Below are 24,356 nucleotides of genomic sequence, written 5' to 3'. Positions count from 1 at the left end.
CCATTATCTCTGTTTAGGGAAAGCAAAAGCTGATGGCATTTTAGGGAAGTTTTGTATACCTGAATGAGCTGATAATGCAATACTTCTCTGAAATGAAATGAGGCTTTCAAGAGATAATTCAGCCAAGAAAGGACATTTGAAAAATAGTTATAAACATGATAATATCAAGCTTCCTTTGTAATATTTTGATACTCTGGTGTGCAAGATTTTGTGTACTACTCAATGGAACTGCAAGCTCCATATATGATTAAGAATATTAAGAAATTAAGAAGGGTTTTTTTGTTCCTATGTAAATTCAAAAATTTAATCTTGCATTTTATTTGTGAAGTGTTGAATACCAAGAAAACACTTTAAAATACAGGTTTGTTTTTTTACAGCAGGGTCTTATTTTCTTGAAGCTTTGGAGATTTTTATAAGCTGTTGACCTTTAATATGCAATTTCTTGTAGATAGTTGTTTATGTAAAAAACACAGAATAATAGTGTATTGTTAATATAGAATCTATTCCGTGCTTTCTGAATGCAGTTTTGCTATTTTTCCTTTCTAGTTTCCAGTAACCATTCTGCAGAATGGAGTGAAGATGACAAATGAACCTCCTACTGGTCTCCGGTTAAACCTACTTCAGTCATTTCTTTCTGATCCTATTTCTGATCCTGAATTCTTTGCTGGATGCCCTGGAAAGGAGCTGGTAATGTGCCAATGTCTTGAGAAGTTTTTGGGCTTTGGGGGTTTTTTATCCACAGATATATTGATTTCTGCCCAGTGAATTATTACTAGCTAAAATTTTTACTGTGGTTGTGAATTTAGGTTTTGCAGTGATAATTAGTTAAGAATTACCTCTACCAAGTAATTTAATGTAGCAATATTTTAAATGGTTTCTTAGGCTTTATTAAATCACTTACATGCTACACACACATAGTACAGAATGTACATGGACTCGGAACATTGATTAGAAGGGCACGTCTGTCATTATGGAGATGATAAGCACTGAGACATTTTCTTGCTACCAGGGACCAAGAACTGCAGTGCCCTTATATCTTATTGATTCCTGAACAACTTAGCTAATCATTGCCTCTGAAGGAAGTGAAAAACAGTGGGATCAGAGATAGGAGTTATCAATATACATAGGTGTGACTATACCTAAGGACTTGCTTTAAAAATACATTCGGATTTTTTGTTTATCTAATGAATCTTAGAACTAAATATCTGTCACTGCTGGAATTCTTACGAAGTCATTTGCCCTATACATTAAAGGATATCATGGTACTTGAGGAACTGGCTAAATGTGCTTGCATATGTGGCACTGAGTGTGCACAAGGCAAAAACCACAAGGTACTTGGTGGTGGCCTGGATTTATACCTGGGTGGAGAGTGGTAATGCAAGGTGTTCACTACACAGGTTGCACACTACCATGAGCTTATAGACTAGTTAATAATACTTTTTTTTTTTTAATTTTTTATTTATTTTCTCAAAGGTATGGGAGAAGCTACTCTTTGGAGTTTGTTTCTTCCATGCTCTTGTTCAGGAGAGAAGGAAGTTTGGGCCCCTTGGTTGGAATATACCCTATGGATTTAATGAATCTGACTTGCGAATCAGTATCAGACAGCTGCAGGTAAAATCATGGGTTACCGCCTGAACTCTGATCTTTCAAAGCACAGCTGGGAATCACAAGGAGCAATACACTGAAGTTACCTCAAATGTTCATAGATATTCAGGACTTCAGCTGTAAAGGCAAGGAATGTCAATCATATCATAAATATTTTCAAAATTACAAATGGCATAAAAAGTTTAGATTTCTTCAGACATATGGAGTATCATGAATATATGTGAGTATTATCAAAGTTTAATTTAAGAGCTCACTATATTTTAAGTAGCACATGTCAATGACAGTCACCATATTAGGGTGGTTAGTAGGAGGAAATTTTTTTTACATGTATACTGGTAGTTAACAGAACATCAGACTATTCTCCTTCCCCAAGATGAGACGGTGAACACTACTTGACCTTGAACCTTTTATAGGCACTCTGTAGAAAAGTCAAGAGAGTTAAAACTGAATTACAGAAGTTCAGGCTGAAGATTAGAAAAAGAGAAATTAATGAATGAGATTGGAGGAAAACTAAAAGATATATTAATTGAAACACATGTTTATTTCTGGTGCAGAAAAGGATTCATTTACAAAGTTTGAACTGGATAACCATCCACTTGTAAATAATTCAAGAATGTCTAGGATGACTGAGTAATTTTGATATTCATAAGAGGCTTTTACTCTTAACTAGTCTTGATTTTAAACAATCATTTTTACCTGAAAATAAGATTTCAGAATTTGAATTTCCAGGATTTCTTCCACCTAGGAAGAAAACTCCATAAACTGCAGCTTACACATGCTATGGCTTCCAGCCTTTTAGTCTCTTAGGTCACACTGCTGTTTAGCAGATACTGCAAGTCTCTGGAATTGCTCTTCTTTCTGTTTCAGTTATTCATCAATGAGTATAACCATGTTCCTTTTGAAGCTGTTTCTTACCTGACTGGTGAGTGTAACTATGGAGGTCGAGTGACAGATGACTGGGACAGACGTTTGCTGCTGACAATGCTGGATGACTTCTATAACCCAGATATAATTGAAAATCCTCGTTACACTTTTTCTCCCAGTGGCAACTACCATGCTCCACCCAAAGGCACATATGAGGAGTACATTGAGTTTATTAAGGTAAAAAGTAGCAGCAAGACTTTGCAGTTACAATAATGTGCTAAGAAATCAATCCTTCAAGGCTTAAAGAGGTAGTTTTGCATCACAATTAATTGTGTGCTCAGATTCTTGCCTGGCATCCTTGTATGATCCTTGCCATTATCTCAGATGTTTTGGAGAGTGGATCAGTAAGTAGATAGGAGGATGTGTAGCATAGATAATTGAGAATTCTTTGGAAATTACTTTCTGTATGAGAGGTGGTGACTATCACCAGTAATTCTGTCTGCAAATACCTGCCACTAAGGTCCTCACTCACCTGCAGTTGAAGTCAGTGGTAGTTTTTCACTTGACTTCTTAGAGAGACCTTGTATCAGATTCTTCCTACTTTGTCACTCAGACTTTTTTTATTTTGTTCTAGAATCTTCCTTTTACTCAGCATCCAGAGGTATTTGGCTTGCATGAAAATGTGGATATTGCTAAAGACCTTCAGCAAACTAAGACCATCTTTGAATCTCTGCTTTTAACACAAGGAGGAGGCACTCAGGGAACTTCTGGGGGTGGTGACAGCACTCTTTATGCAATTGCAGATGATATTCTCAGCAAGGTATTGTATATACAAATTACTTCAATTTATCTTTTTACAAAGCAGAAATTCCTTAACTAGAATCTTCAGTGTAAAGTAGATTTCATGTTGAAAGAAAAGCATTCTGAAAGGAATTTAGTGCAATGTAAAAGTAAGAATTTGTGTGGCTGTAACAGACCACAGCTGTTTCAGCTGAAAGAAATTTTATTAAATAGGCAGAAGACAGAACAAAGAGAGAAAACAGAGCAAAGAGAACTTGAAAGAACAGTTGATTCATACACTTGAACAAATTTAAATTAATAAATAGAAACATATCTATAACTTTTCATTATATTAAAAATTCTAGGTATTTTTTTTTTTTAAATGAATGTTAAAATCCCCCAAATTTTTATTTAGATTGAACTACTGAATCCTGTATTGCTAAGATTGTAATCAGAAAGTTTAGTGGTTTCTATTGCTCTGCAATTTTCACATTTGCACACCTTTAATATAAAATCATAATGATATATGGAATGATTTCCAAATGTGTTGTCTTTTACAGCTTCCAAAGGATTTTGACATTGAAAGTTGCCTGATTAAATATCCTGTGAAATATGAAGAGAGTATGAACACTGTGCTGGTGCAAGAAATGGAAAGATTTAACAAGTAAGAACATTCTAATTTATTAAATTTACCAGAAATCATTCCATTTGCAGAAAAATATTTCTTGCAAATCATATTCTGTAAGCCCTGCGGTGTGTGAAATATCTTTTTCGTTCCCTTCTAATTGCCTGCAGTGATATCTGCAGTCCAAACACACCTTTGCTCCTTGTGGAGAGTCAGTGCAGGATAGATGTCAGGAAAAATGAAGTGGCAAAATTAACAGAAAGAGAAAAGAAGGGAGTATGAGGGAAAGGGAAAAGGGAATGAAAACAATATATATATATATATATAAACTTTACCTTCCCTTTCACCACCTTTACCCTCATTTTATTTTATTTTCCTCATATTTCTGACCTGTAGGGTAAATGAGTTAGAAACTCTACATGCACAGTTATAGTTTATGGAGTGTTTTCTGTAATGGAGATATTTCTGTTAATTTCTTAATTTTCTCATGTGTTTCTGTTTGAATTTTTTTCCCCTTTTTCTGATGCTTTTTCCCTATGCCTAATTTTCACAGTCTTAAGTAAATCTGCACTAATGCACAAATCCATAACTTTACAGACATGGCTTATTCTGCAGATATCTATATATAGATAAAGAAAGCTATAAAAGTTCTATAGTTGCCTCCATAATCCTCTTCTTTTACTTTATTTCCAATGTCATAGTCATGTTTAACGAATCACATGCAGAATGTATGAAAATTGTTTGTTTTTTTTTTTAATTCTAGTTTAATCCGAACTATTCGCATTACACTAATTAACCTGAAGAAAGCCATTAAAGGACTGGTTGTTATGGATGCTAACCTGGAGGCTCTGTCTGGCAGTCTCCTTGTTGGAAAAGTTCCTGAGAAGTGGGCACAGCATTCATACCCGAGTCTAAAACCCTTAGGGAGCTATGTTGTGGATTTGCTAGCAAGGCTGAAGTTTCTACAGGTAACATACAAGTGGCAGTGCTGCCAACTGTTCAATCTACTTTTCCATATAATTTGTCTTTATTGGGAAAGGAGTGATAGGCTGTGTTTAGATTTTCTGACTACAATTCTATAGAAAATAGTCAAAGATTACGTGATTCCTCTCTTTCTGATTGTTCAATGTATTGCTTTCCTCTCTCCAGGACTGGTATGAATTAGGGAAGCCTGCTGTTTTTTGGCTGTCAGGATTCTATTTTACTCAAGCTTTCCTAACTGGAGCCATGCAAAACTATGCTAGGAAGCACAGGATCCCTATTGACCTTCTAGGATATGAATTTGAGGTAAGGATAAACTATAAATTAGTATTTTATTAATCTGAGTTCAGATGTTGTGGTGAGATAAATAAATCCTGTCTGGAAGGTTCATTTTGCAACTGACAGCAGTCTGAAGACATATTTGGTAAGAGTGGCAGGCTAAACTTCTGACTGTTGTAGAAGAGGCATTCTCAAAGTGATTAAAAGTAATTCTATCACTGGACACAGAACTCCACTCAAGAAAACAACATATCTATCTGGTGTATATTTTTCTGTGTGATTAAAGGCTCATTTGATAATGTACAAGACGGTAATTAACAAGCCCCAAGAAGTCTGCTGTCTCTACAGATATATATAAAAGTTGCATTGAAAGGAAACCTTACTATATTATTCTCCACTACTATATTATAGTTTGGTTTCTTCTGAAAATTGGCAATTGGCATAATAGCTCAAAAAGCAAAGAACTGTGAGAGTTAAATGACTTGGAACAACTTATTTCCTACAGGTTATTCCTCAGGATACTGCAGATACTGCACCAGAGGACGGTGTTTATATCCACGGATTATTTTTAGACGGAGCTCGCTGGGACAGGACCAAGTCAGTAGCCAAGTGTTTTACTGTGGTTCTGGAAAGCTTTTTTCATTGCTCAAACAAGACTGGTTTAAATAATTTAAGTGATAATTTTCATATTATTGAAATAGCACACCAAATTAAGTAAATTAAGTACTCTTTCATGCATGGAAAGTGGGGAAGAAAAAACAAACAACAACCAAAAAACACCCACCAAACTCCCTCAAGCCACAAATAATTACTTTGTTGCTTTCTCTCTCCAGGGGAATGTTAACCGAGCAGTTTCCCAAAGTGCTCTTTGATGCCATGCCGATCATTTGGATAAAGCCAAGTGAGTATGATTTCTCTGATGTGTGAGCTATTCAACAAGAAATTGCAACAGTGGTTTCCCTTTTTTACTGAAGATCACTGAGGAGAACTTTTGACTGACTTACAGGAACTAACTGTTTTACCTTATGTGATTTAGCAGGGTTTGCTCAGGTTATTTTAAGCTCTTTGATAGCTGTCTTTCCTACTAGTAAGAGAATTTTCACAACTCTTGTTTCCTTTGCTTGAGAAGAGTAAATCCCTGTTTTTATTTATGCTCAAAATCAGGACTTACTACTGGAACTGCTGCAACTGAAGTGTTAGCAAATAGGCAGTATTAAAATTTTCTGCCTGTGCCTTCTCTTGAGTTTGAATGACTTTGTTCAGACCTGCATGATTTTATGCTTTGCACAAGTTCCATGAAAGCAGTCTGGGAGTACAAAGAGTTCCTGCAGAGTTCTGTCCTTGGATCTCAGATGACTTGAATTGCAGTTAGGTTCTCTGGCAACTAGACCAGGCTTGTAGAGCTGTGAAAAACTCATGTATAAGCTATGTATTAACTAGGTAACTATTCAGATTTTAATGTGTCTTTGAGTATTATAAATAATAAATAGAATAAATTTCAGCTAAATTAGTTGGATTTAAGAACAAAACAAACCACACAAGAAAACACAACAGGAAGAAGCTGGATAATTTTACTCTGTTGCTCGCAAAACTATTCTGCATTTTTATTGACCTTTAAAGACGTTACTGTAAATAGTTAACATTTGCATGTAGATTATGTGTCCACCAATAGATCTGCTGAATGTAACACATTATTTTGGTTTTTTTTTTAAGCTGTAAAATCGGACATAAAGAAATCTAATGCCTATGTTTGCCCACTCTACAAGACAAGTGAGCGCAAAGGGGTCCTGTCCACCACTGGGCATTCCACGAACTTCGTCATTGCGTTGAGGCTCAACACGGACCAGCCAGTCCAGCACTGGATCAAGAGAGGTGTGGCCTTGCTGTGCCAGCTGGATGACTGACTGTGGACAGTTCACACACAGACTTCACCTTGATCTCTTTACTGGCTTACAGAAGTGGAACTCAGTGTGTAAAAGAAACATCTGGAGGTTTTTGTATTGTAAGAGGACATACAAATACATTCTAACCCTCATGCTTTTGTATTAAGTATGTATTATTATTATGGCAGTCTTTACAATCTGTAAGAAATACAGATATGATTAAAATGTGAACATCTTTTCTGTGCATTAGTTGAATATCACAAAACATATTTTCGTGGGAAATGAAAGTAGTCTGCATTTTCTGAGGGAAGCATTACAGGTAATAAACTTGATTCTGCACTTTTGTTTTCTTTAAAAATAATTTAAAGAAATTATTCAAGCATTCTTTCCACATCTCCTCTAGCAAAGAGCTGTTTCCACCTTGCATTCAGATACAGCCATCATCTGTTCTGTGTATGGATCCCTCCATAAAATACAGTAGGAATAACTGAAGCACATAAAGGTCTCACTCAGTCCTACCATCACTATTACAACTGTGTCTCTCATTTCCCCGTTCTTGGGTGTTGAACCAGTGTAAGTCTGTTTCTCTGAAATTGCTTTTCCCTTTAAGAATTCTATTTTTCAATTGCTTTTCTATTTATATTAATGTGAATTATGATCAAGCAATAAGGAACATGTAATAATTTTAATAGAGTTTTTGCTTGATTATTTGCTTAGTTTAGTTTGCTTTTATTGTTTCAAGGTTTTTTTCCTGCTGTCTCACTCTTAAGAAAGCTCCTAAGACCACCTTTAGTTTGCTCTCCTAGGACAGCACTAAAGAATTTTCTTTTTACAGTGTAATACTTACTGCTATAATTCTGAAATTTTTATTCTGAAAATCAAAAGTGTTTTTACAAGGAAACTGGACTTTTAATTCCTTCTTTTGTTGGTGCCACTTATCAGGTCAGATTATTAAACATAACTGACGTGTGTGAAAGAAACGTGGAGAAAGTCCCAGAGTATCTTATGATCGGGTATTTATAGTGAGCTATTAATGGACATGGGCTCTGCAGAGGTTGCTTACAATCCTGAAAATGTCACTTTCAACTTAATAATCACTTCTTCAAAGGCTGAGATTTTCCCTCTTTCAGAAGGTGAGGAAACCCAGTATATTTTCTCAATTCATAGGAAAATTAGTAGTATTTTTAGGAAAAAAAATAGTCTAGGCTTAAAATATTTATGTCCTCATTGAGCCATAGTAAAATCAATTACTAACAGTTTCTTGCTATGCATGTTGCTAATATATTTCTCTTTTTTGCTACATATGCAATTACAGAACAAGGCCTTGCAATCACACATTAGGTGGGTCAGGTAACAAATTAAATGATGCAGATATGCTGTGAATTACTGCTGCCTAGCTTTAAGATGTTTCTAGAATTATTCCAAGCTTTGTAGTTGGCATATTGACAACTTCATTAAATTTTCTGTGCTAATTCATTTTGCCAAGTTATTTATTAGCTTTCCGTTTTATTTATTAATTTTATTTTACCTTGCCTTGTAGTTTTGTTTTGTTTTATCAGGCCAGCTCTCTTGAAAGACAGAAGTGGAAGTTTTGGTAAGGTAAAACTGATGAGAGGTTTGAGCCTAACAGAATATCTGAGATCTTGAATATGCCAAGAGCAGCATGACTGCTAAAGCATCTAACAGTGTGTAGTCATTTATTTTAAACTATGTTTCATTTCTCTTCATACTGACACAGTGATTGCTATTTCTATTACTCCAGTTCTAACCTGAAGATTTAACGTCTGCTTCTAATTTAAAAGCAGTGTTTCCCTACAGAAGTGATCCATGTTGTGCTGATTTGCCATGAATAATTCTGTGTATATGGTCGATGGTGATTCTGATGAGGAAATCCATACCCAGCGAGCTATTCAGGAAAGCTTACAAGACAGGCATAAATTTGAAAAAAGTGGCAGTGCAACAGGGGTTGAAAGGTAATAAGTTACAATTATTTCTATTTTGGGTGTTTTCTTGGCATTATTGTAAGCATTTAGCAGACCTTATTTTCCTTTGTAACTCTGTATGTTGTATTGTACTGACCTTGTCTCATGGATACTGGAAAGCACTTCTAGCTCACTTGTTCTGAGTTCTCCCTGAAAAAGTATACCTGTTTCCTGGAAAACATGGAATGTATGAAACTTTCAGGTGATGTTTTACATCAATATGTAAATGAGTACAAGGCTTTGTGAAGAAGATAAGTAGGTGATGTAAAAGTAGATTTGTATGGGAGCTTCCCCTCATTTTAGCATTTAATTGTTGGCCTTTGTATAAAAAATTCAGTATTTACAGTGTCAGGGAAAGACTAACAAAAAAAGTGTTTTAATGTGTTAAACCTTCACAAAACCAATGTAACTTAGAGAAATCTAACATATTGTCTAAATTAGAGTATTTAAAGTCAGGTATAATTATATCCTATATAATATATATCTATTATATTATAGCTTCACATGAATTTTTATTTGTAGTTTTATTCTTGTTCTGTTTCTGCAGTTTCCAGAATACTGCAAGTAAAGAACATGAACAGATCATTGCAGCAATTCGGACAGTTAAGTACAAATACGCCACACTAAGCCTACACCCCTGGGAATGGCTGAGCAATGCCTACGTTTTAGGGGTTTGATCACCTGATTTAAGTGCAGCTTTTCTTTATGTAGTCTTGGGAGAAGTAAAGGAAGTAAATACAAGACATTCAGTAGCTAACTTACTAGATAGGACCATGGAAGTGGGATGGGTTCAAGTGTCACCCCCTTCAGATATTCCAGTGCTTCATCTCCTAAAATTAGGGCAAAACTCCAGGCCTTTCTTTTAAAATGAGCAAGATACACTGGTGGGATAAATGGCACTCAATGTATTAGTTGCCTGAATGTTGTGTTACAATGAGTAATGGCATATGTGTCTGTGTTAAAATATCACAGGCCAAGAGGAGGCCTTGAAGAAGTTGGTGAGGCACAGTTCTGCTTTTGAAGAAGCAGATCAGCAAGGCTGGCTTCCTGTACATGAAGCTGCAGCACAGCTAAATAAAAACATCCTTGAAATAACTTTAAAAGGTACAAAGTCCTTCTAGTTTTTCACCAAAAAGTTTTATAAAGTAAAGTCTGATGAATCATCCAGCTTCAAATGTGTTCTGCTTTTCTGCATTTCAGCCTCCCGTGACATTACGTGGGAACAGTCCACTCTAAAAGGGGAAACACCTCTCTTGGTGGCAGTAAGAAGTTGTTTTGTGGACAATGTCCACTTTCTTCTGCTCAATGGCTGCAATCCCAATGTTAAAGATGAAGAGGGAGATTCTCCTTTAGTTATAGGTGAATACTGTTTATAGGGGTGGAGAGGTGAGGGAATGAGGTGAGGATATAGTTATACATTTTAGGTTTCAGTGTGACATATATGACTTCAATGCCTAAAATATTTTGCTATAAGCAGAAAAAAAAATATTAATCTCACCATTCAATGTGTCTGTCCCTGTCTATTCTTCTCAGATGATAATTAGCTTTCTCCAAGAAGTGCAGAGTGCCATCCTCTGCTTTCCTTGGCATCATTTCTGTAGTGCTGCCAGGCTGTGAGTCCTTCAGCTTCTTCATGCTATTACTGCCCTTCATGTCTGCAGGCATACAACATTAATATTCTCTGCCCACATGGTATCTCCTTCATTGCATCAGCCTTTCCTTCTCCAAAACCCATGGTCATTGATTTTAATTATCCAAAACAATAGCCAAGCAGTCTGGTTTATCTGCAGTATGTAGAGTGCAAAGCAGTGTTTGCCCCTATTTAGACACTGCCAGCATTAGTCCAAGGATGGCAAGTGAAGAAGACAGGCTGACATTCTCAGTTCACTTCTCTTTAGTACTTTGTAATTTAGGAATAAGGTCCCATACCTACCATAGTCCAAGTATAGTCTCATAGCTGCATTCTTTGTGAGAATGCCACTTTAATTTGATCATGCACAAGAACTGTAATTCATTATTTCTAATGAGATAATGATATAAAAAATATTTTGCCAAAATGCTTTTCAAAAGTGTTCTGTGTGCATTTCCTTTGCTTCCCTCAGTCTGGGCTATGATGTCTTCATTCTTACTGAATCCTACCCAAAAAAAGGAAAGTATCTTCACATTATTCAACTTCTAAATGAGCACTCTTAAGTTTTTTGGGTGATCCTGTCCATTTTTCTGTATTGGAAGAGTGGTTTCTTTTTCAAAACTGTTGTTAAAGGAGGAGAAAAAGGCCTACCAACCATCTGTAGGACCTTCAGTCCATCCTTGTAAAATGGCTGCAGCTTCAAGTCAGGGCCATCTGCTTAAAAAAATGTACAGAACTCCTAGATACTTTTGAAGGACATTAAAATGCATGGGATTTATCTAAAGCAGCTGTATAGGTTACAGATAATGGGACATCACAGTTTCTATCACAGAATGCTGTCACAGATGTTCAGGCAGCTGTGGCACATGAAGCTGCTCAGCCTCATCTGTCCTGCTGAAGGACACTCACTATCCTGCACAGCCTGGAAGATCAAAGACAGAAAGAGAGAAGGGTGTTGCCTAATCATTCCATCCACTGGAGCTAATGCAAATTTCTCTTTTAAGATCCTTGCTGACTTAAGAGTTCAGGCTTATTAAGCTAAGAAGGCATATGAAAGAGTCATTATAAGCTTTGTTTCACATTATGGTAACTGCTCATGGAGATTAGATAGAGCTCTGGTGGCAGCTCCTGAGCACCAAGGCCCTGGGTGTGGTCTCCACCTAGTGGCAAGGAAAGCTGTGTTCCGTTCCATTACCAAATGCAACAGAGAGAAAAAAAATCTACAGACAGAAAAAGAGATTACCATTGAATGATTTATTTGCATACTTAATGCTGTCCTGGAAGCAAAGAACACACTTGTTGATGAGTTAAACCTTTCAGTGTTGGGTGGCATTTCTCATTGCATAAATAGCACTGCCAGGAGCAGCTTTCCTGGGCTGCCACGTAACAGCAGCCATAGTGCACAGAACAGCATTGGATTGCAGCCCTGTCTGACGCTTTGATTGTTGTCCTACAGCAATTAAACGTGACTCCTATGACATTGCCTCCTTGTTGCTACGATCTGGTGCCAGAGTGAATTGGCGCTGTGTCCATGAGAGAACTGCTCTGCATGAGGCAGCCAGACTGGGCAGGAGGGATCTGGTACAGCTCCTCCTGGATTCTGGAGCAGATCCTGACCCCCGCAGTGGATATGGGCTCACACCTCTAGCACTGGCTGCACAGATGGGACATACAGAAATTATGGAGCTCTTACTGCAAAAAGGTGAGACTTTATTATAAAGGACCTTTTAGGAAGAGAAGGCTTCAGATATGCCTTCAAAAACAGCAGCAGAAGTAGCTCACCTTATTAGAGAAAATTAAATGTCATCTGCACTAAAGGGGGTGGTGATGTAGTGAAGGCCTGAAAAATATCAATTTGTATAATATAATAATAATATATTAATATTTTAGTGAGTACTTATAATTGTTTTTTAAATGCTCTATTTATTTTCTCATGTAGACAGGTTACCCTAGGACATTCTTGATAAGATATTTACTGTGGGGAATTTTACATAATGGTTCAGCAGCACTGGAAGTGGATTGCATGAACTGTTTGCATGCTGGATACTCTCATGTTTACAGTTACACCTGCTTGGTCTTTGTAAAATAAATGAATTGAAATTAATTGTTTGTAAGCCAAAAGCAATTGTTTTGATGAATAAGAAGCAATACCTTTTGCTGGCACAGTTATAGGAATAATCCTTACTGTGCTCAAAGCAATTTGGACCTTCTTGTTCCCAGGATTACATAAACACATCTAAAAATCAAGGATACAACATGAAGATTTATGCCCATAGTGGTTCCAGTTGGTGGAGAATAGAATTCAAAATACCATGTCACTTGTGGGTTGGAGATATTAATTACAGCTGTGACTAGTGTGAAAACCCTTGCTGCTTCTTCCCAGGTGCAGATGTTCTTTCACAGGCAATGGACTGTGCTTCTATATTGTTTGAAGCAGCAGGAGGAGGAAATCCAGATTCTGTGAGTCTTTTACTAGAATATGGGGCTGATGCCAATGTACCAAAGCACTCAGGTCATTTGCCAATCCACAGAGCTGCATATAGAGGACACTTTCTGTGAGTTAATATACTTAAAAATCAAATAAGTGACACCAGAAATACTAATTTTACTAATTTTACCTTATTCAAAGGAGGGAGAAAAACTGTCGTTTTGTACAAATAATTATTTTTGACTGTGTAAATATGTCTGTTCTGTGTCTGAATGTAAGAGACCAGTCAGCATAAAATCTTCATTATTCTAGGATGTGCATCCTAATCCCTGTGGTATTTTCCCATTTGTCACAAGTAGTAACACTGTCTAGTCTGATGCTGAGGTTCTTGGGACATTGTCACTGTCTGGTTCAATGTCTAATCTCCACCCCATCACAGAAATGTGAATTGTGAATATACTAAATAGACAAAGAGATATTGAGAGTTAGGGTTATCCCTGAAGATATTTATGCTGAAATCACAACTAACAAATGAGAAACAAGCACCTGAGATTCTTATTTTCTGTATTAATATTTCTGTATATTAATTGTTATATTTAAACTTAGATGTATATATAACATTATAAATTACATGTATTCATGTTATAATACATATTCTATTAATTCCCTATAGGTTAAGCAATAACACTGTGCTTTCAACATTGAGGAAAAATTTCTATTGAGAAGGAATCATTAATTCCTATAGCAATGAATGGGTTGTTCATGAATAATAGCATAACATAATAATATTTTATGTGTAGTAGGTGTAGAGTCAGTATCCATTGCTGGCTAACAATTTCATTGTTAGCAATTCAAGTCAATGCATGCCATGGTACTGATTTAGTGTATTAAGATTATTCTAACAGTCATGATGAATTCTGAAGCCAAACAACCCAGAGAAATTCAAAGATGCGTTAGGTGAACCAAAATGTTTAAGATTCTGAGATGCTTCTATTTTTAATTTTTCAGAGCTCTAAAATATTTAGTTCCAGTGACTGATTTTGCTGCCATTAAAGAAAGTGGGATAAGTCCAGTTCACTCAGCAGCAGCAGGAGCACATCCTCAGTGCCTTGAGTTTCTCCTCCAGTCAGGTTTTGATGCCAATTTTATGCTGGCTCAGAGAGTTCGCAAAGGCTATGACGACCACCGGAAATCAGCCCTGTACTTCGCTGTTTCCAACGGGGACATCTGCTCCACACAGCTGCTGCTGAACGCCGGAGCCCTGACTAACCAAGATCCCATCAACTGCCTCCAAATAGCCTTGAGAATGGGTAACTACGAGTTAATGAATCTGCTGCTCCGCCATGGGGCCAACGTCAACTACTTCTGCCGTGTGAACACCACGCATTTCCCATCGGCTCTGCAGTACGCCCTCAAAGATGAGGTCATGCTGAGGATGCTGCTGAGCTACGGCTACGACGTGCACCGCTGCTTCGACTGCCCGTGGGGCAGCGGGGACCACTCCCAGTACGTGACCGACGGCTGGACCTCCACCGTTATCAAAGACACCATGGTACGTGCCACACACCTTCGGCTGCTCTCCTGCTGCCACCGGCCTTCCTCAAACTAAACAGAAAGGGGCTTAATGCACTGCCAGAAAAAGGAGTTTTGAAGACTGTTTACACATAAAGAGAGGAATAGACAAGGCTTTAAAATTAAACAGGTGCTGTTATGAAGCCTAGTTAATGGAGGTAAATGATAGTGAACAGCAGTTTTAAATGGTGAAAATACAGCTGATGATATGCTAATGATCAGTATGGAGCTGGCCCTCCGGGGCAGTCTTGTCCATGCTGTGAAAGCAGAGATTTGCAGGCTGGCTCTCTGCATTGTCCTGTACTAGAATACCAAGACTGGAAGGCTGTTGAAAGGACCCCTGGAGCTGGTGGGATAAGCATGAGCAGAAATTAGCAAACCTAAAGAGATTCCTAGAGACGCTCATCAGTGTCATTGTTTTGCAGTTTGTAAAGTCCATTTTAACCTAATAAACCCTTCTCTAACCTATAGATAAGGGGGCGATGCATGCACTGGGCTGGTGGGTCCCCCTATTAAGCACCTGAGTGGTAACACTTCTTTTTAAGTACCAAGTCCCCAGATATACAGCTACTCAAGTTTATTTTTGGATCTAGTACAAAGTAACCATCTCTCAGATTTTTAGATTCTACTAGTGAGGCTTAGGCAAGCTGTGGCAACTTCTAAAACCCTGCTCAAGTAAGTTAATTGTTCTTGTCCTCAGAGACAGAAATAATTTACTGCAGTATTGAGTATTACCCAACTAAACATTTTGTTTCTATCAGTTCTGTGAAGTGATAACCTTGTCCTGGCTGAAGCACGTGTCTGGGAAAGTAGTGCGAATCATGTTGGATTACGTCGATCACGTTAAGATTTGCTGGAAGCTTGAAGCAGTTCTCAAAGAACAGGAACTCTGGCCAGACATCCACTTCATTTTAAGTAAGTATCTGTTTACATTTTTAATTAAAACAAACTGTTTTGGCATTGGGGCCTTTTTGGTTGGTAGCATTTTAGTTTTGCTTCTCCTTTCTAGCAAATCCTCGCTCTCTGAAGCACCTTTGCCGTCTGAAGATCCGGGCGTGCATGGGCCGGCTGCGTCTCCGCTGTCCTGTGTTCATGACCTTCCTACCCCTGCCGAACTGCTTGAAAGACTACATCCTGTACAAGGAATATGATCTTTATGGACAGGAAAACTTCACAGGGGTCTACAACCTCAACTGTGCATAAGATTAGTCCTGTACTTTGAAGGGAATTTAATGTGGATAAGACTGTTGTGCTTTTTTCTTTTGGGATTTTCTCTCCTCTGTATATTAAGGAATGCCAGCATTCTCCCCTCACCCCCTGAAGAAAATGGTGAGACCCCCAAAATGTAAGTATTGGTGATCTCATTCTAAGGATCTCCTGGACTATGACCTATCTGGAAGTTACGGCAACAGCATTTTAAATGCCTAGTGTGACAAGTTAAGAAGTGTAAAATACAGGGCTGTAAGCCTTGTGTTATGGCTAAGTTAGAGCCTGTTGTATCAGATACCACTACCCCCATTCCAGGGTTAAACTCAGGGTTTAGTTAAAGGTCAGGAATTGTACCAAGATCAGCAAGGGACGTAGTTTTCTCTTGTACTTCTTCCATTATCTTGCCAAGTAGTTTTTATTAGTTAAGTCCTACAGTGAAGTTCTGAAGAGTAGTGTAAGCAATTCTTTTCTTCACCCAACAAAGCAATCTTCCATTCTAGGCAATGAACTGGGATTAAGCTTGAGAAACCTCTGCTTATCACAGCAGGTCATGTGAAATACCAATGTTTCAACAAGCTGGCACTGCTGAAAGCTGTGTTAGTTTGCAGCTCCTTCTCAGGTACTGGTATGTCTCATCCACCATGAACTTGGACTATTCTCTCTAGAACTGGGTTTTCCTTACACCGTGCTGTCTAAAGCCATGCTTGCAATTTTTGGAGTTTCTCTCTATAGAGGTGGAGCTTAAACTTTTGGAGCCCTGTCATTTTAGGATGATTTACAGAAGTCTTAGAAAGACCTACAACATGTCTGTTACTTCTAAAAATACTGCAAATGTCAGTTCCTATTTTAGTAAAAAAGAAGTTCATCAACACATCTGGCATTAGTAGCATTTATTCCTTCATAATGAAGTAAGCATAGATTTTTTTCTAGTTATACATGCATCTTTATCACAGAAGTTACAGAATTCAAAAGTCTGCTTTTCCCCAGAAAAATCTACAAACTTTATAAAATACAAATTTAACCATAATGTTGTTATGGCCCATGGTTTTTTACATGGTGTTTATCCCATAATAAACCACCTCAGCCTGTGAAGATATGTCCAGTGCCCATGGTAGTGGTTGTGCTGCTGGAGCCTCTGCACTCAGCTTGTTCCACAGAGCCTCATGGCCCTGTCACTGCCCCACCATGGGCCCTGCCCAGCCAGCTGCCACAGCTCCTGCTCACCTTCAGTCTCTGATTGTTGCAAAAACAAGTTAAGAGCATTCCCAAGTGTAACAACTTCCTCTGAGGTTATCTGGCTAATACTATAAAAATTAAGAGAACTGAGCTACACTTGATAATGGAGGGCAATACCTGCATGTCAGAACTTTGTTTAATGGAAGGGAACACATCCTGTCACCAATAATGATATTTTCTGAAAGTCAGTGTGATGAAGAATGCAAGAGGCTTTTGCATCAGTACAAGTCCCACCCAGAAAGTTACTATAATTAAGCTTTTATTTAAAATATAAAATGCTGACTGGAGCCCTGGCACAATAGGGTTACTATCCATGTTTCCAAGATTAAGACACAACAATCAGAGTTGACATAAATATGCCATTGGTTGTTCTTAATACAGCTATTCAGGGAAAATGTGCAAGTCAGTCTCAAACACTGCAAAAATCACTTACACTTCACCAGAACAGGACCAATCTAGAACACCATCATAAGAATTTGACCACTCCACTCTATTATAAAAATGACCAGAAAGATTGTACAAAATCCTTGGCTTGCAATATAAACTTCATTAGGAATACAAGTGCATTCACAATGATACACTGACTTACTCTTGTCATGACAACTTAGATACCACTGTGGCAGGGAAAAACAAAGTCAACTTAGTGCTTAATTAAAACAAAAAGCCTTAGGGACTTATTAACTTGAAAGAATTTTTGTAATATTGAACAAGAGAAAGAATGTAAGTATCAGCTTTTGCTGTTATACTAGACAATATCTCTACTAAATTCACTAAGCAGTGGCAGTTTTCTTTCTATAGGTGAACTATTTCCTAAATAATAAGAGACTATATTGTAGCATAGTTTTCACCATTGGTTTGTCCCAAGTGCTGTGCAACTAATTAATCAGAATTTACCTTAAGCATAGACAGAATTTACCTTAAACAGTCAAATTTATTTCTTTATACCCATGTACATCAATTACAGCTTCATAAACAGCTTCAGCTGTTTCACAATTTTCACCTCTGGATTTACATACATATAATGAAAAAAAGTCTGACAGCCCTCTAGAAGGGGAATGTTTCTTAACTCTGAAATACAATTTACTGCCTAACAGTAATCTTGATACAATTTCAAACTCAAACAGATTAAAGAAGTAAAACTATGACATGCAACTGACTTTTCACTACCTGATCATCTCCAGTTAGATATGTTTAAGTAGTACATGACTTTGACCTTGTCCTCTGGTTCAGACTTGGCCAAATCTAGCAGTGGCCACAGAGGAGTGCCAGCTCTCATCTGTTATGCAATCAAATGCATACCCAAAAGCACACCTGATATATCTGTATATTCATGCCATTACATACATAAAGAATGTATGTAGCTTGAAACAGCTGACAGCAAGACTGGCTTGGTCTGCAGCATGTAAATCTACACATTGTAACAAGCTTCATATCCTCTTAAGGGATAAAAGTTTGGCAGTAATGATGAGGCTGCAGTTAACAACACGACAAGTTAGTCCTGAACAACACTGCCAATTCAGTACCTACATGAAGTCACTTCAAAATCATGGACTTGGAAAAATATTTTCAGGAGTGAGTGAAGTGAGAGTAGATGCACATGAAGCAAACTACAACTTCAGCTGAAAGTGCTTGAAAGATCAGTTTGTGAATAAAAGGCAAAAGAAAATAATGAACAGGAGAGTTTATTTAATCTCTTGTAAATTAGGAAATAAAACCATCTAGTAGTTTAGTTACAATAATAAAATACTCTGGTGGTGAAATCCTACTACAGCAGTTTCCAGCAGACTGTGAGGTGTTCCCTCTAAAAGTTATATACTCTCAAGGAAAATACCAAGCATTGTTCTGATTTTTTTCAACAAAGCTGTTTTGTAATGAAGTAGTTCTAAACTTTATAGGAAAAAAGGTACCAAACAGCTTTTCCTTTTGGGATGAAGGGCATGGATAAAACAGCAGCAGCTGTTTTTGCCTTGAGATGTTGTAATTACAACCTCTGTGATCCTCCCTAGGCAAAGCTCAGTAATTCTCACTCCCCCTGCAAACTCAATCACCGTTCCTGTCTGACTTCCCCAGCTCTGCTGACATGCCCTTTGCTCTTACAGCTTTCATCACTATCCCAGATGCTTTTATACCTTCTTGCTCATTTTACACCGGTGAAACTCCCCTAAATAAGCAAACAAACAATCCCTACATTTCATTTGTGCATATCAGTCTTTTAGTGGTTAAGATGAGAATCATCCAACATAAGTGAAATGTACTTCACTACTACTCTGTTTTAGAAAGCTACATTTAATGGCATATATGGAAAGCCTGAAAAGCAAAGGGAATAATTCCAATATTTACTGATAAATCCAAAAAATCCCATTTGACAGTAAATTCACCTGCCAACTTTATTAGCCTTTCTTCCTCATCTTTGAAGATTTATATCTGTATGAGTAATGGCAGTTTTTGAGAGAAAAAACACAGTAATTCCATTTTCTGACATTTTTTCAATAAGGCTAACGCAAAACAGGCTGCACATCAGAAATGCTTTTTCATGAGAGTGCTTGTCTTTTATTTGCCCTCCCTCTGGAGCCTGGGCTACTGCAGCTCCAGTGCTTAACACAATCAGTCCTCCTCTGACAAGCTGAGGACTGGATTCTAGACACTGGAGATCACTGCTTTCATCAGCTCCCTGTGCTGTTTCCAAACTGCGTCATCCTCAATAAATACTTGAAAAAGATACAAGTAAGACACAGTAACCTTGAGCTACCCTGTGATATTATTTGATAGAAAACAAATATCAGTAAATAAAAACAAACAAACACAAACAAACATGAACTGGAATAATTTGCAGAGACAAACTGCCTTGCCACTCTCTGTAATCTTTGATTTAAGCACAGAAAAGGGAAAAAAATTGATTTGGTGCCTCTCTGTAATTTTTGTTGGCAAGAATAAAAATAGTCTCTTAAAAATGGGAGCTGAGAATGGAAGCTTAGATATGAAATAAAAATGCCACTGTCTTTTAAAAGAAGTCTCAGGTTCTTTTCTTTTCAGGTGTGGTCCATGTGGCACTGTGCCAGCCAAGTCCAGCCACAGGGCTATGTGACCTAACTGAGCAACAGCAAAAGCAGATATTTCTACAAGTGACTGGCTACTCTGGGGATGAGAAACACACAACACGACCTGGTAACTAACTCAGGAAGAGAACCTGGTGGCTCTCTGCTCCTCAGCCTCCCCCCCTCCTTTTTCAAGGTGGAGGTGCAACTCAAACTGTGGTGCAGCCTCTGCCCAGCAGTGCTCCAGCTCCAGCTGCCTCTGCTCCTGCCCAGGGCTGTGAGGGCAGGCACTGCTGCCCTTCTCTCCTGTCACAAGAGCCGAGGCCACCAACTCCTGCACACAAAGTCACATCACCAGCACCAAGGGCAGGACGAGGCTGCCAGCTTTGGCCAGTGCAGGGCACTGCTGTGAGTTAGAAGAGCCCTCTGTGCACCTACAGCCATCCAGCAGACACAACCTGAGATGCCTGACTCACTTTATCAGCACTGAGCAATGCCAGCTAGGAAGGGCTGGGCCACCACCAGCTGCTGTGGAGATACTCTGAAAATTGCTTCCATTCCTGAACACCAGAAATGCCCTGCAATGAACTGTAAATCACGCATAACTGTTATATTATAACTTGGAATATAAGTATATTCTTTTCTCTCTACATATCCTGTTATTTTCATGCCACTATTAGAGAGCTATCTTCTGTTCCTCTGGATTTTAATATTTATAGTAATTAGTGCAAAAATAAATATTTCTCTTCAAACAAGATTTCTCTTCTGGATCAAAAGGTGAATGCACATCTAATACTATACAAAATAAATATTACACAGGGTATGGAATATGGAGTGCAGATTACAAGCTGTAAACAGACACCACTTTGAAAAATGCTTTCCAGAACTGACTCTAGGATGTAGGATTACTGTCATCTCTTAATTCAGAAATGGCAAATTCTGTTTGCAAAATCATGAAAGGACTAAAGAGCCCCAACTCATTTTCAGTAGATGTAGTGTACTAGCAGCAAGGCATTTACATATGCAGAAGATGTGGTGCAATGTTTTCATGTGATGGAATTCAAGATGTTCCTGAAACTCTACGCATGTTTTATAAAAGTGAACTCAAAGGTTTACAGCTCTCTATTCCAAGTACTGGGGAAAAACCAAGAACATGGCACTTGTACTACAAGGCTATATACATTACTCTTATCATTTGATGAGGAATTCTTTTCCTCATGCAGCAAAGTTCAGCTGCATTTCATTAGCTCTTACCTAGGTCTGACAGTATCTTTTTCTCCTGCTGAAAAAAATTTTTTGGTGTTGTATTCACCAAAAATAAAAAAAAAATAAAATAAAAAGAAAAATCAAGACAGTATCATACTGTGCAAAATGAAACAAAAAAGAACCTTCTGTTCAGAACTATTGCACATCTCACTGATGTTAATTGGGATCCTTCTTTCTAAATCTAAGAACAGATATGTGCAACTGAGTAAAGCTTAGCACTGTCTTATTTGGACATCCACTTTTGTTTCCAGCAAGGTGTTCTCCATAGTGTAAATGGAGAAATGTAAAGAAAAAATTTCAGTGTTACTGCTGAAGGCCAATGAATTTTCAGTTTTGCTTCCAAAGCAGTCAATTGCACAGAGGTAAGTAGGGGAAAACCCCCATATTTTTTCTCATACTGCAGAGAAGCCTTGAGAAAACATATGTTTGCAATTAACATGGCAGCATCACCATGCTTCATCTGGAATACAAGAGAAATTATATTGACAGAAATGGAAATCACTTAACTGACAAAGAAAAATCAAGGCATAATAGGGTCTATATATTGTGAAGTCTTTGCTATAACACGACAGATCCTCCACCTACATTTCACCTCTTGTCGAACTTGTGCCATTTCACCAGAAATATTCATGATTCTGACTTTAATGAAGCAGGCAATCTTAGGCTTCAGATTCTCTCTTCTTCTTTCCATCTTCTCCTAAATCACTGTCTTCTGACTGGCTGCTGCTAAGGACTACAAACTGTCCTTCTGTGCTGCTCTGGTTGGATCTGCTGGAGGCTGCTATCAACCGGCTCTGCTCCTCCAAGTCCTAAGTTGGGAAGGGGGGTTGGGAAATCAGAAAAAGAGTATTACCCTTAAAGCCATCTGCAATGGACACAGGATACCATTATTATGATTTCTAAATGATTTATCAATACTATCAGTGGACAGCTTTGGACAAAATGGCAAAAAAATGTAAGTAGAAAAAAACCTAATATTAAGAAATAACGATGAAAGGTACCTTCTCAATTTGCTTTTGTTTATTCAGTTCTTTTTGCTGTTTCTCTTTGACTCTGTCTATTTCTTTTTGCTTTTCTGAGGCTTTTCGATCCTACAGGGCAAAAACGTAAAGGAAGTCAGTAACAACAGCCTCAGGTGTTTGAGACACTACTGATTGATATGAGCTTGCTCAAAACTGTGACATCACTGTTTTAATTATTCTGCTTTTAAACGACTGGGATGGTTGTTAAAAGTCACAAAATTAATCCTATATTGAATATTGTCCTACAGTAGACACTGGTCGGTCTTTTCACATGAATTTAAATTCTAGGAAAAATATCCCTTAAAATACACATCAGCATTGCTGTATCTAGAAGCATCTTTCAGAATACAATCTATTTAATACACATATTAAATATACCACTTTCCTTCCATTCCCAAGCATCCTTTGCCCCAAAAAGATTCTTACCAGTTCTGCATGAAAAGCTATCTGTTTGGCCAGTCCAACAGAGTCACAAATCTAAACACAAAACAGATAGGAAATAATTAAAAATGCCTTTAAATTTAAGCCAGCATCCCAAATTAGATACAATAGCATGCTAAAGCATTTGCAGGCACTTAAAATGACAGGTTTAACTTTTTCAGTACATAAAACATGCCTTAGACAGCCTGAATGGATCTAGCATCTCTGAATCCTTATTCACAACTGATACAAGTCAAAACCATCACCAATACCTTTTCCCCTTCATTATTTGATTCAAATATATAGCAGATGGAAGTCTGGTAGCTCTCAACTCTCCCTCCTGAGGTTCTAAGCACAAATCCAAAGAGGCGCTTGTTCTCCTGGTGCGTAGCATACAGCACTACATTGGGCAAAGGAAACTGCCAAAAGGATCAGACATGGAGAGATTAAAACTGATTCCAAATATTTGCCAAATGAGGTTTCAATACCCTGCACATTAATTAATGCACAGCCACAGCACAAGAAGTTACTCGACCAAATGTAATTATGAAACACAAACAGATTATAGACAGGAAGGACTAAATTATCCAAAGACAAGCAAATGTCAAAAAACATGCCCCATGGAAGAAAAAGGGACCAGATTTGCAGTGTGTGTCAGTCACCTTCCTAAAAGTAGATACACTCCTGTTTTATTTTGTTTTAATCATTCATTATTGTTATATTGGTGACTAAACTTTCAATATTTAGTTCCATGTAAAGGCACTACTTCTCAAAAACCTTTACTGCAATTAACTCAACTCTCCTATTATATAAGCAAGGAAAAAAATCCCCAACCCATACAAATCACATGCCTTCATTAGTTTGTTACAAGAAAACTGTTTTGCATTCTTATTCCTACAAGAGGTTGGACTTCAAATTATCTTTTTAAGACTCATCAAACAATAAACTTAAAAATTCTGAGTCCCTACCACAGCTGCTACAAACTGGTGAGTTTTTCCTAGGATTAGATGTCTGCATTTAGCATATGGGACATACCCTCAGTTGATGCACCTCACCTGTAAAAGGTGACAGCTTTGGAGCATTTTTGAACTTAATGTCAAACTTTAAATATTTAAAGATATTTTTCCATGCTCAAGATCTTCTTTTCCTTATTTTTTTCCATTTTTTGAAAAGGAAAGCAATTCAGAGCCTCCAAAAAAATGGAATGCTTTTAAAAACAAAAAATAATTAAATGACCATAAATTGTGCATGGAAAGAGAAAAAGGAAATAGTTTTGAAATATGAAGAATAAAGACTGCTATTACTAAAGAATTAAGCTGAACTTATTTGATATCGTAACAAGAATTCCACTTACTCCTTTCAAGTGCATTTTTTATGAAGTAGAAAAACAAGAAGTCAAACCAGAAGCCATTCAACACCCTCAAGGCTATTATATATACTAAAAACAAAACCCCAAAACAAAGCAGAGAAACCAAACAGCAAACAAACCCTCTTGGACTTCAGAACTAATGTAACTCCATCATTAATGTTCTCTCTTTA

The 24,356-nt window shown here is 37.5% G+C and overlaps 3 protein-coding genes across 5 annotated transcripts in view; 2 read left to right on the top strand and 1 right to left on the bottom strand.

Annotated features, from left to right (window-relative positions):
* DNAH12 (dynein axonemal heavy chain 12) overlaps window positions 1-7,211 on the top strand; it is a 58,203-nt gene extending 50,992 nt beyond the window's left edge. The window contains exons 65-74 of the mRNA XM_088061760.1: window positions 547-687; window positions 1,474-1,611; window positions 2,473-2,706; window positions 3,104-3,289; window positions 3,810-3,913; window positions 4,638-4,842; window positions 5,024-5,161; window positions 5,640-5,731; window positions 5,968-6,035; window positions 6,848-7,211. Coding sequence (XP_087917886.1) covers window positions 547-687; window positions 1,474-1,611; window positions 2,473-2,706; window positions 3,104-3,289; window positions 3,810-3,913; window positions 4,638-4,842; window positions 5,024-5,161; window positions 5,640-5,731; window positions 5,968-6,035; window positions 6,848-7,038 — 1,497 coding nt within the window. The 3' untranslated portion in view covers window positions 7,039-7,211. The remainder of the gene's footprint in view (window positions 1-546; window positions 688-1,473; window positions 1,612-2,472; window positions 2,707-3,103; window positions 3,290-3,809; window positions 3,914-4,637; window positions 4,843-5,023; window positions 5,162-5,639; window positions 5,732-5,967; window positions 6,036-6,847) is intronic.
* An 840-nt stretch (window positions 7,212-8,051) lies between these two features.
* On the top strand, window positions 8,052-20,866 carry ASB14 (ankyrin repeat and SOCS box containing 14). Of its 2 annotated transcripts, none has more exons than XM_014251675.2 (11): window positions 8,052-8,150; window positions 8,836-8,990; window positions 9,547-9,602; window positions 9,972-10,103; window positions 10,200-10,358; window positions 12,086-12,331; window positions 13,013-13,184; window positions 14,066-14,609; window positions 15,391-15,544; window positions 15,639-15,974; window positions 20,108-20,866. In XM_014251675.2, the coding sequence occupies exons 2-10, from the start codon at window positions 8,863-8,865 to the stop codon at window positions 15,830-15,832; spliced, it is 1,785 nt and encodes a 594-aa protein (XP_014107150.1). In that variant the 5' UTR covers window positions 8,052-8,150; window positions 8,836-8,862; the 3' UTR covers window positions 15,833-15,974; window positions 20,108-20,866. The 2 variants fall into 2 exon arrangements, with proteins under 2 accessions (XP_014107150.1, XP_014107151.1); XM_014251676.2 differs by having other exon boundaries at window positions 8,060-8,150; window positions 8,823-8,990.
* The window catches only part of APPL1 (adaptor protein, phosphotyrosine interacting with PH domain and leucine zipper 1), a 25,958-nt gene continuing 18,313 nt past the window's right edge, over window positions 16,712-24,356 (bottom strand). The window contains exons 19-22 of one of the 2 annotated variants that reach the window (XM_005522114.3): window positions 23,090-23,236; window positions 22,824-22,874; window positions 22,377-22,466; window positions 16,712-22,184 (exon numbers count right to left, since the gene is read on the bottom strand). In XM_005522114.3, coding sequence (XP_005522171.1) covers window positions 22,035-22,184; window positions 22,377-22,466; window positions 22,824-22,874; window positions 23,090-23,236 — 438 coding nt within the window. In that variant the 3' untranslated portion in view covers window positions 16,712-22,034. The remainder of the gene's footprint in view (window positions 22,185-22,376; window positions 22,467-22,823; window positions 22,875-23,089; window positions 23,237-24,356) is intronic. The other variant, XM_014251674.2, reaches the window with a different exon arrangement.

This window comes from Pseudopodoces humilis, chromosome 13 (assembly GCF_049639895.1).
Source record: "Pseudopodoces humilis isolate 2021_Gansu_Grassland_sample_001 chromosome 13, ASM4963989v1, whole genome shotgun sequence".
Taxonomy (NCBI): domain Eukaryota; kingdom Metazoa; phylum Chordata; class Aves; order Passeriformes; family Paridae; genus Pseudopodoces; species Pseudopodoces humilis.
This window is presented reverse-complemented; position numbering and strand designations above follow the sequence as displayed.

Bases quoted from the DNA above. Each gene is read 5' to 3' on its own strand.
- ASB14 (XM_014251675.2), top strand. From the start codon at position 8,863: ATGAATAATTCTGTGTATATGGTCGATGGTGATTCTGATGAGGAAATC. The intron at 10,104-10,199 runs GTACAAAGTCCT...TCTGCATTTCAG, and splicing joins CCTTGAAATAACTTTAAAAG to CCTCCCGTGACATTACGTGG. The intron at 13,185-14,065 runs GTGAGTTAATAT...TTAATTTTTCAG, and splicing joins GCATATAGAGGACACTTTCT to AGCTCTAAAATATTTAGTTC.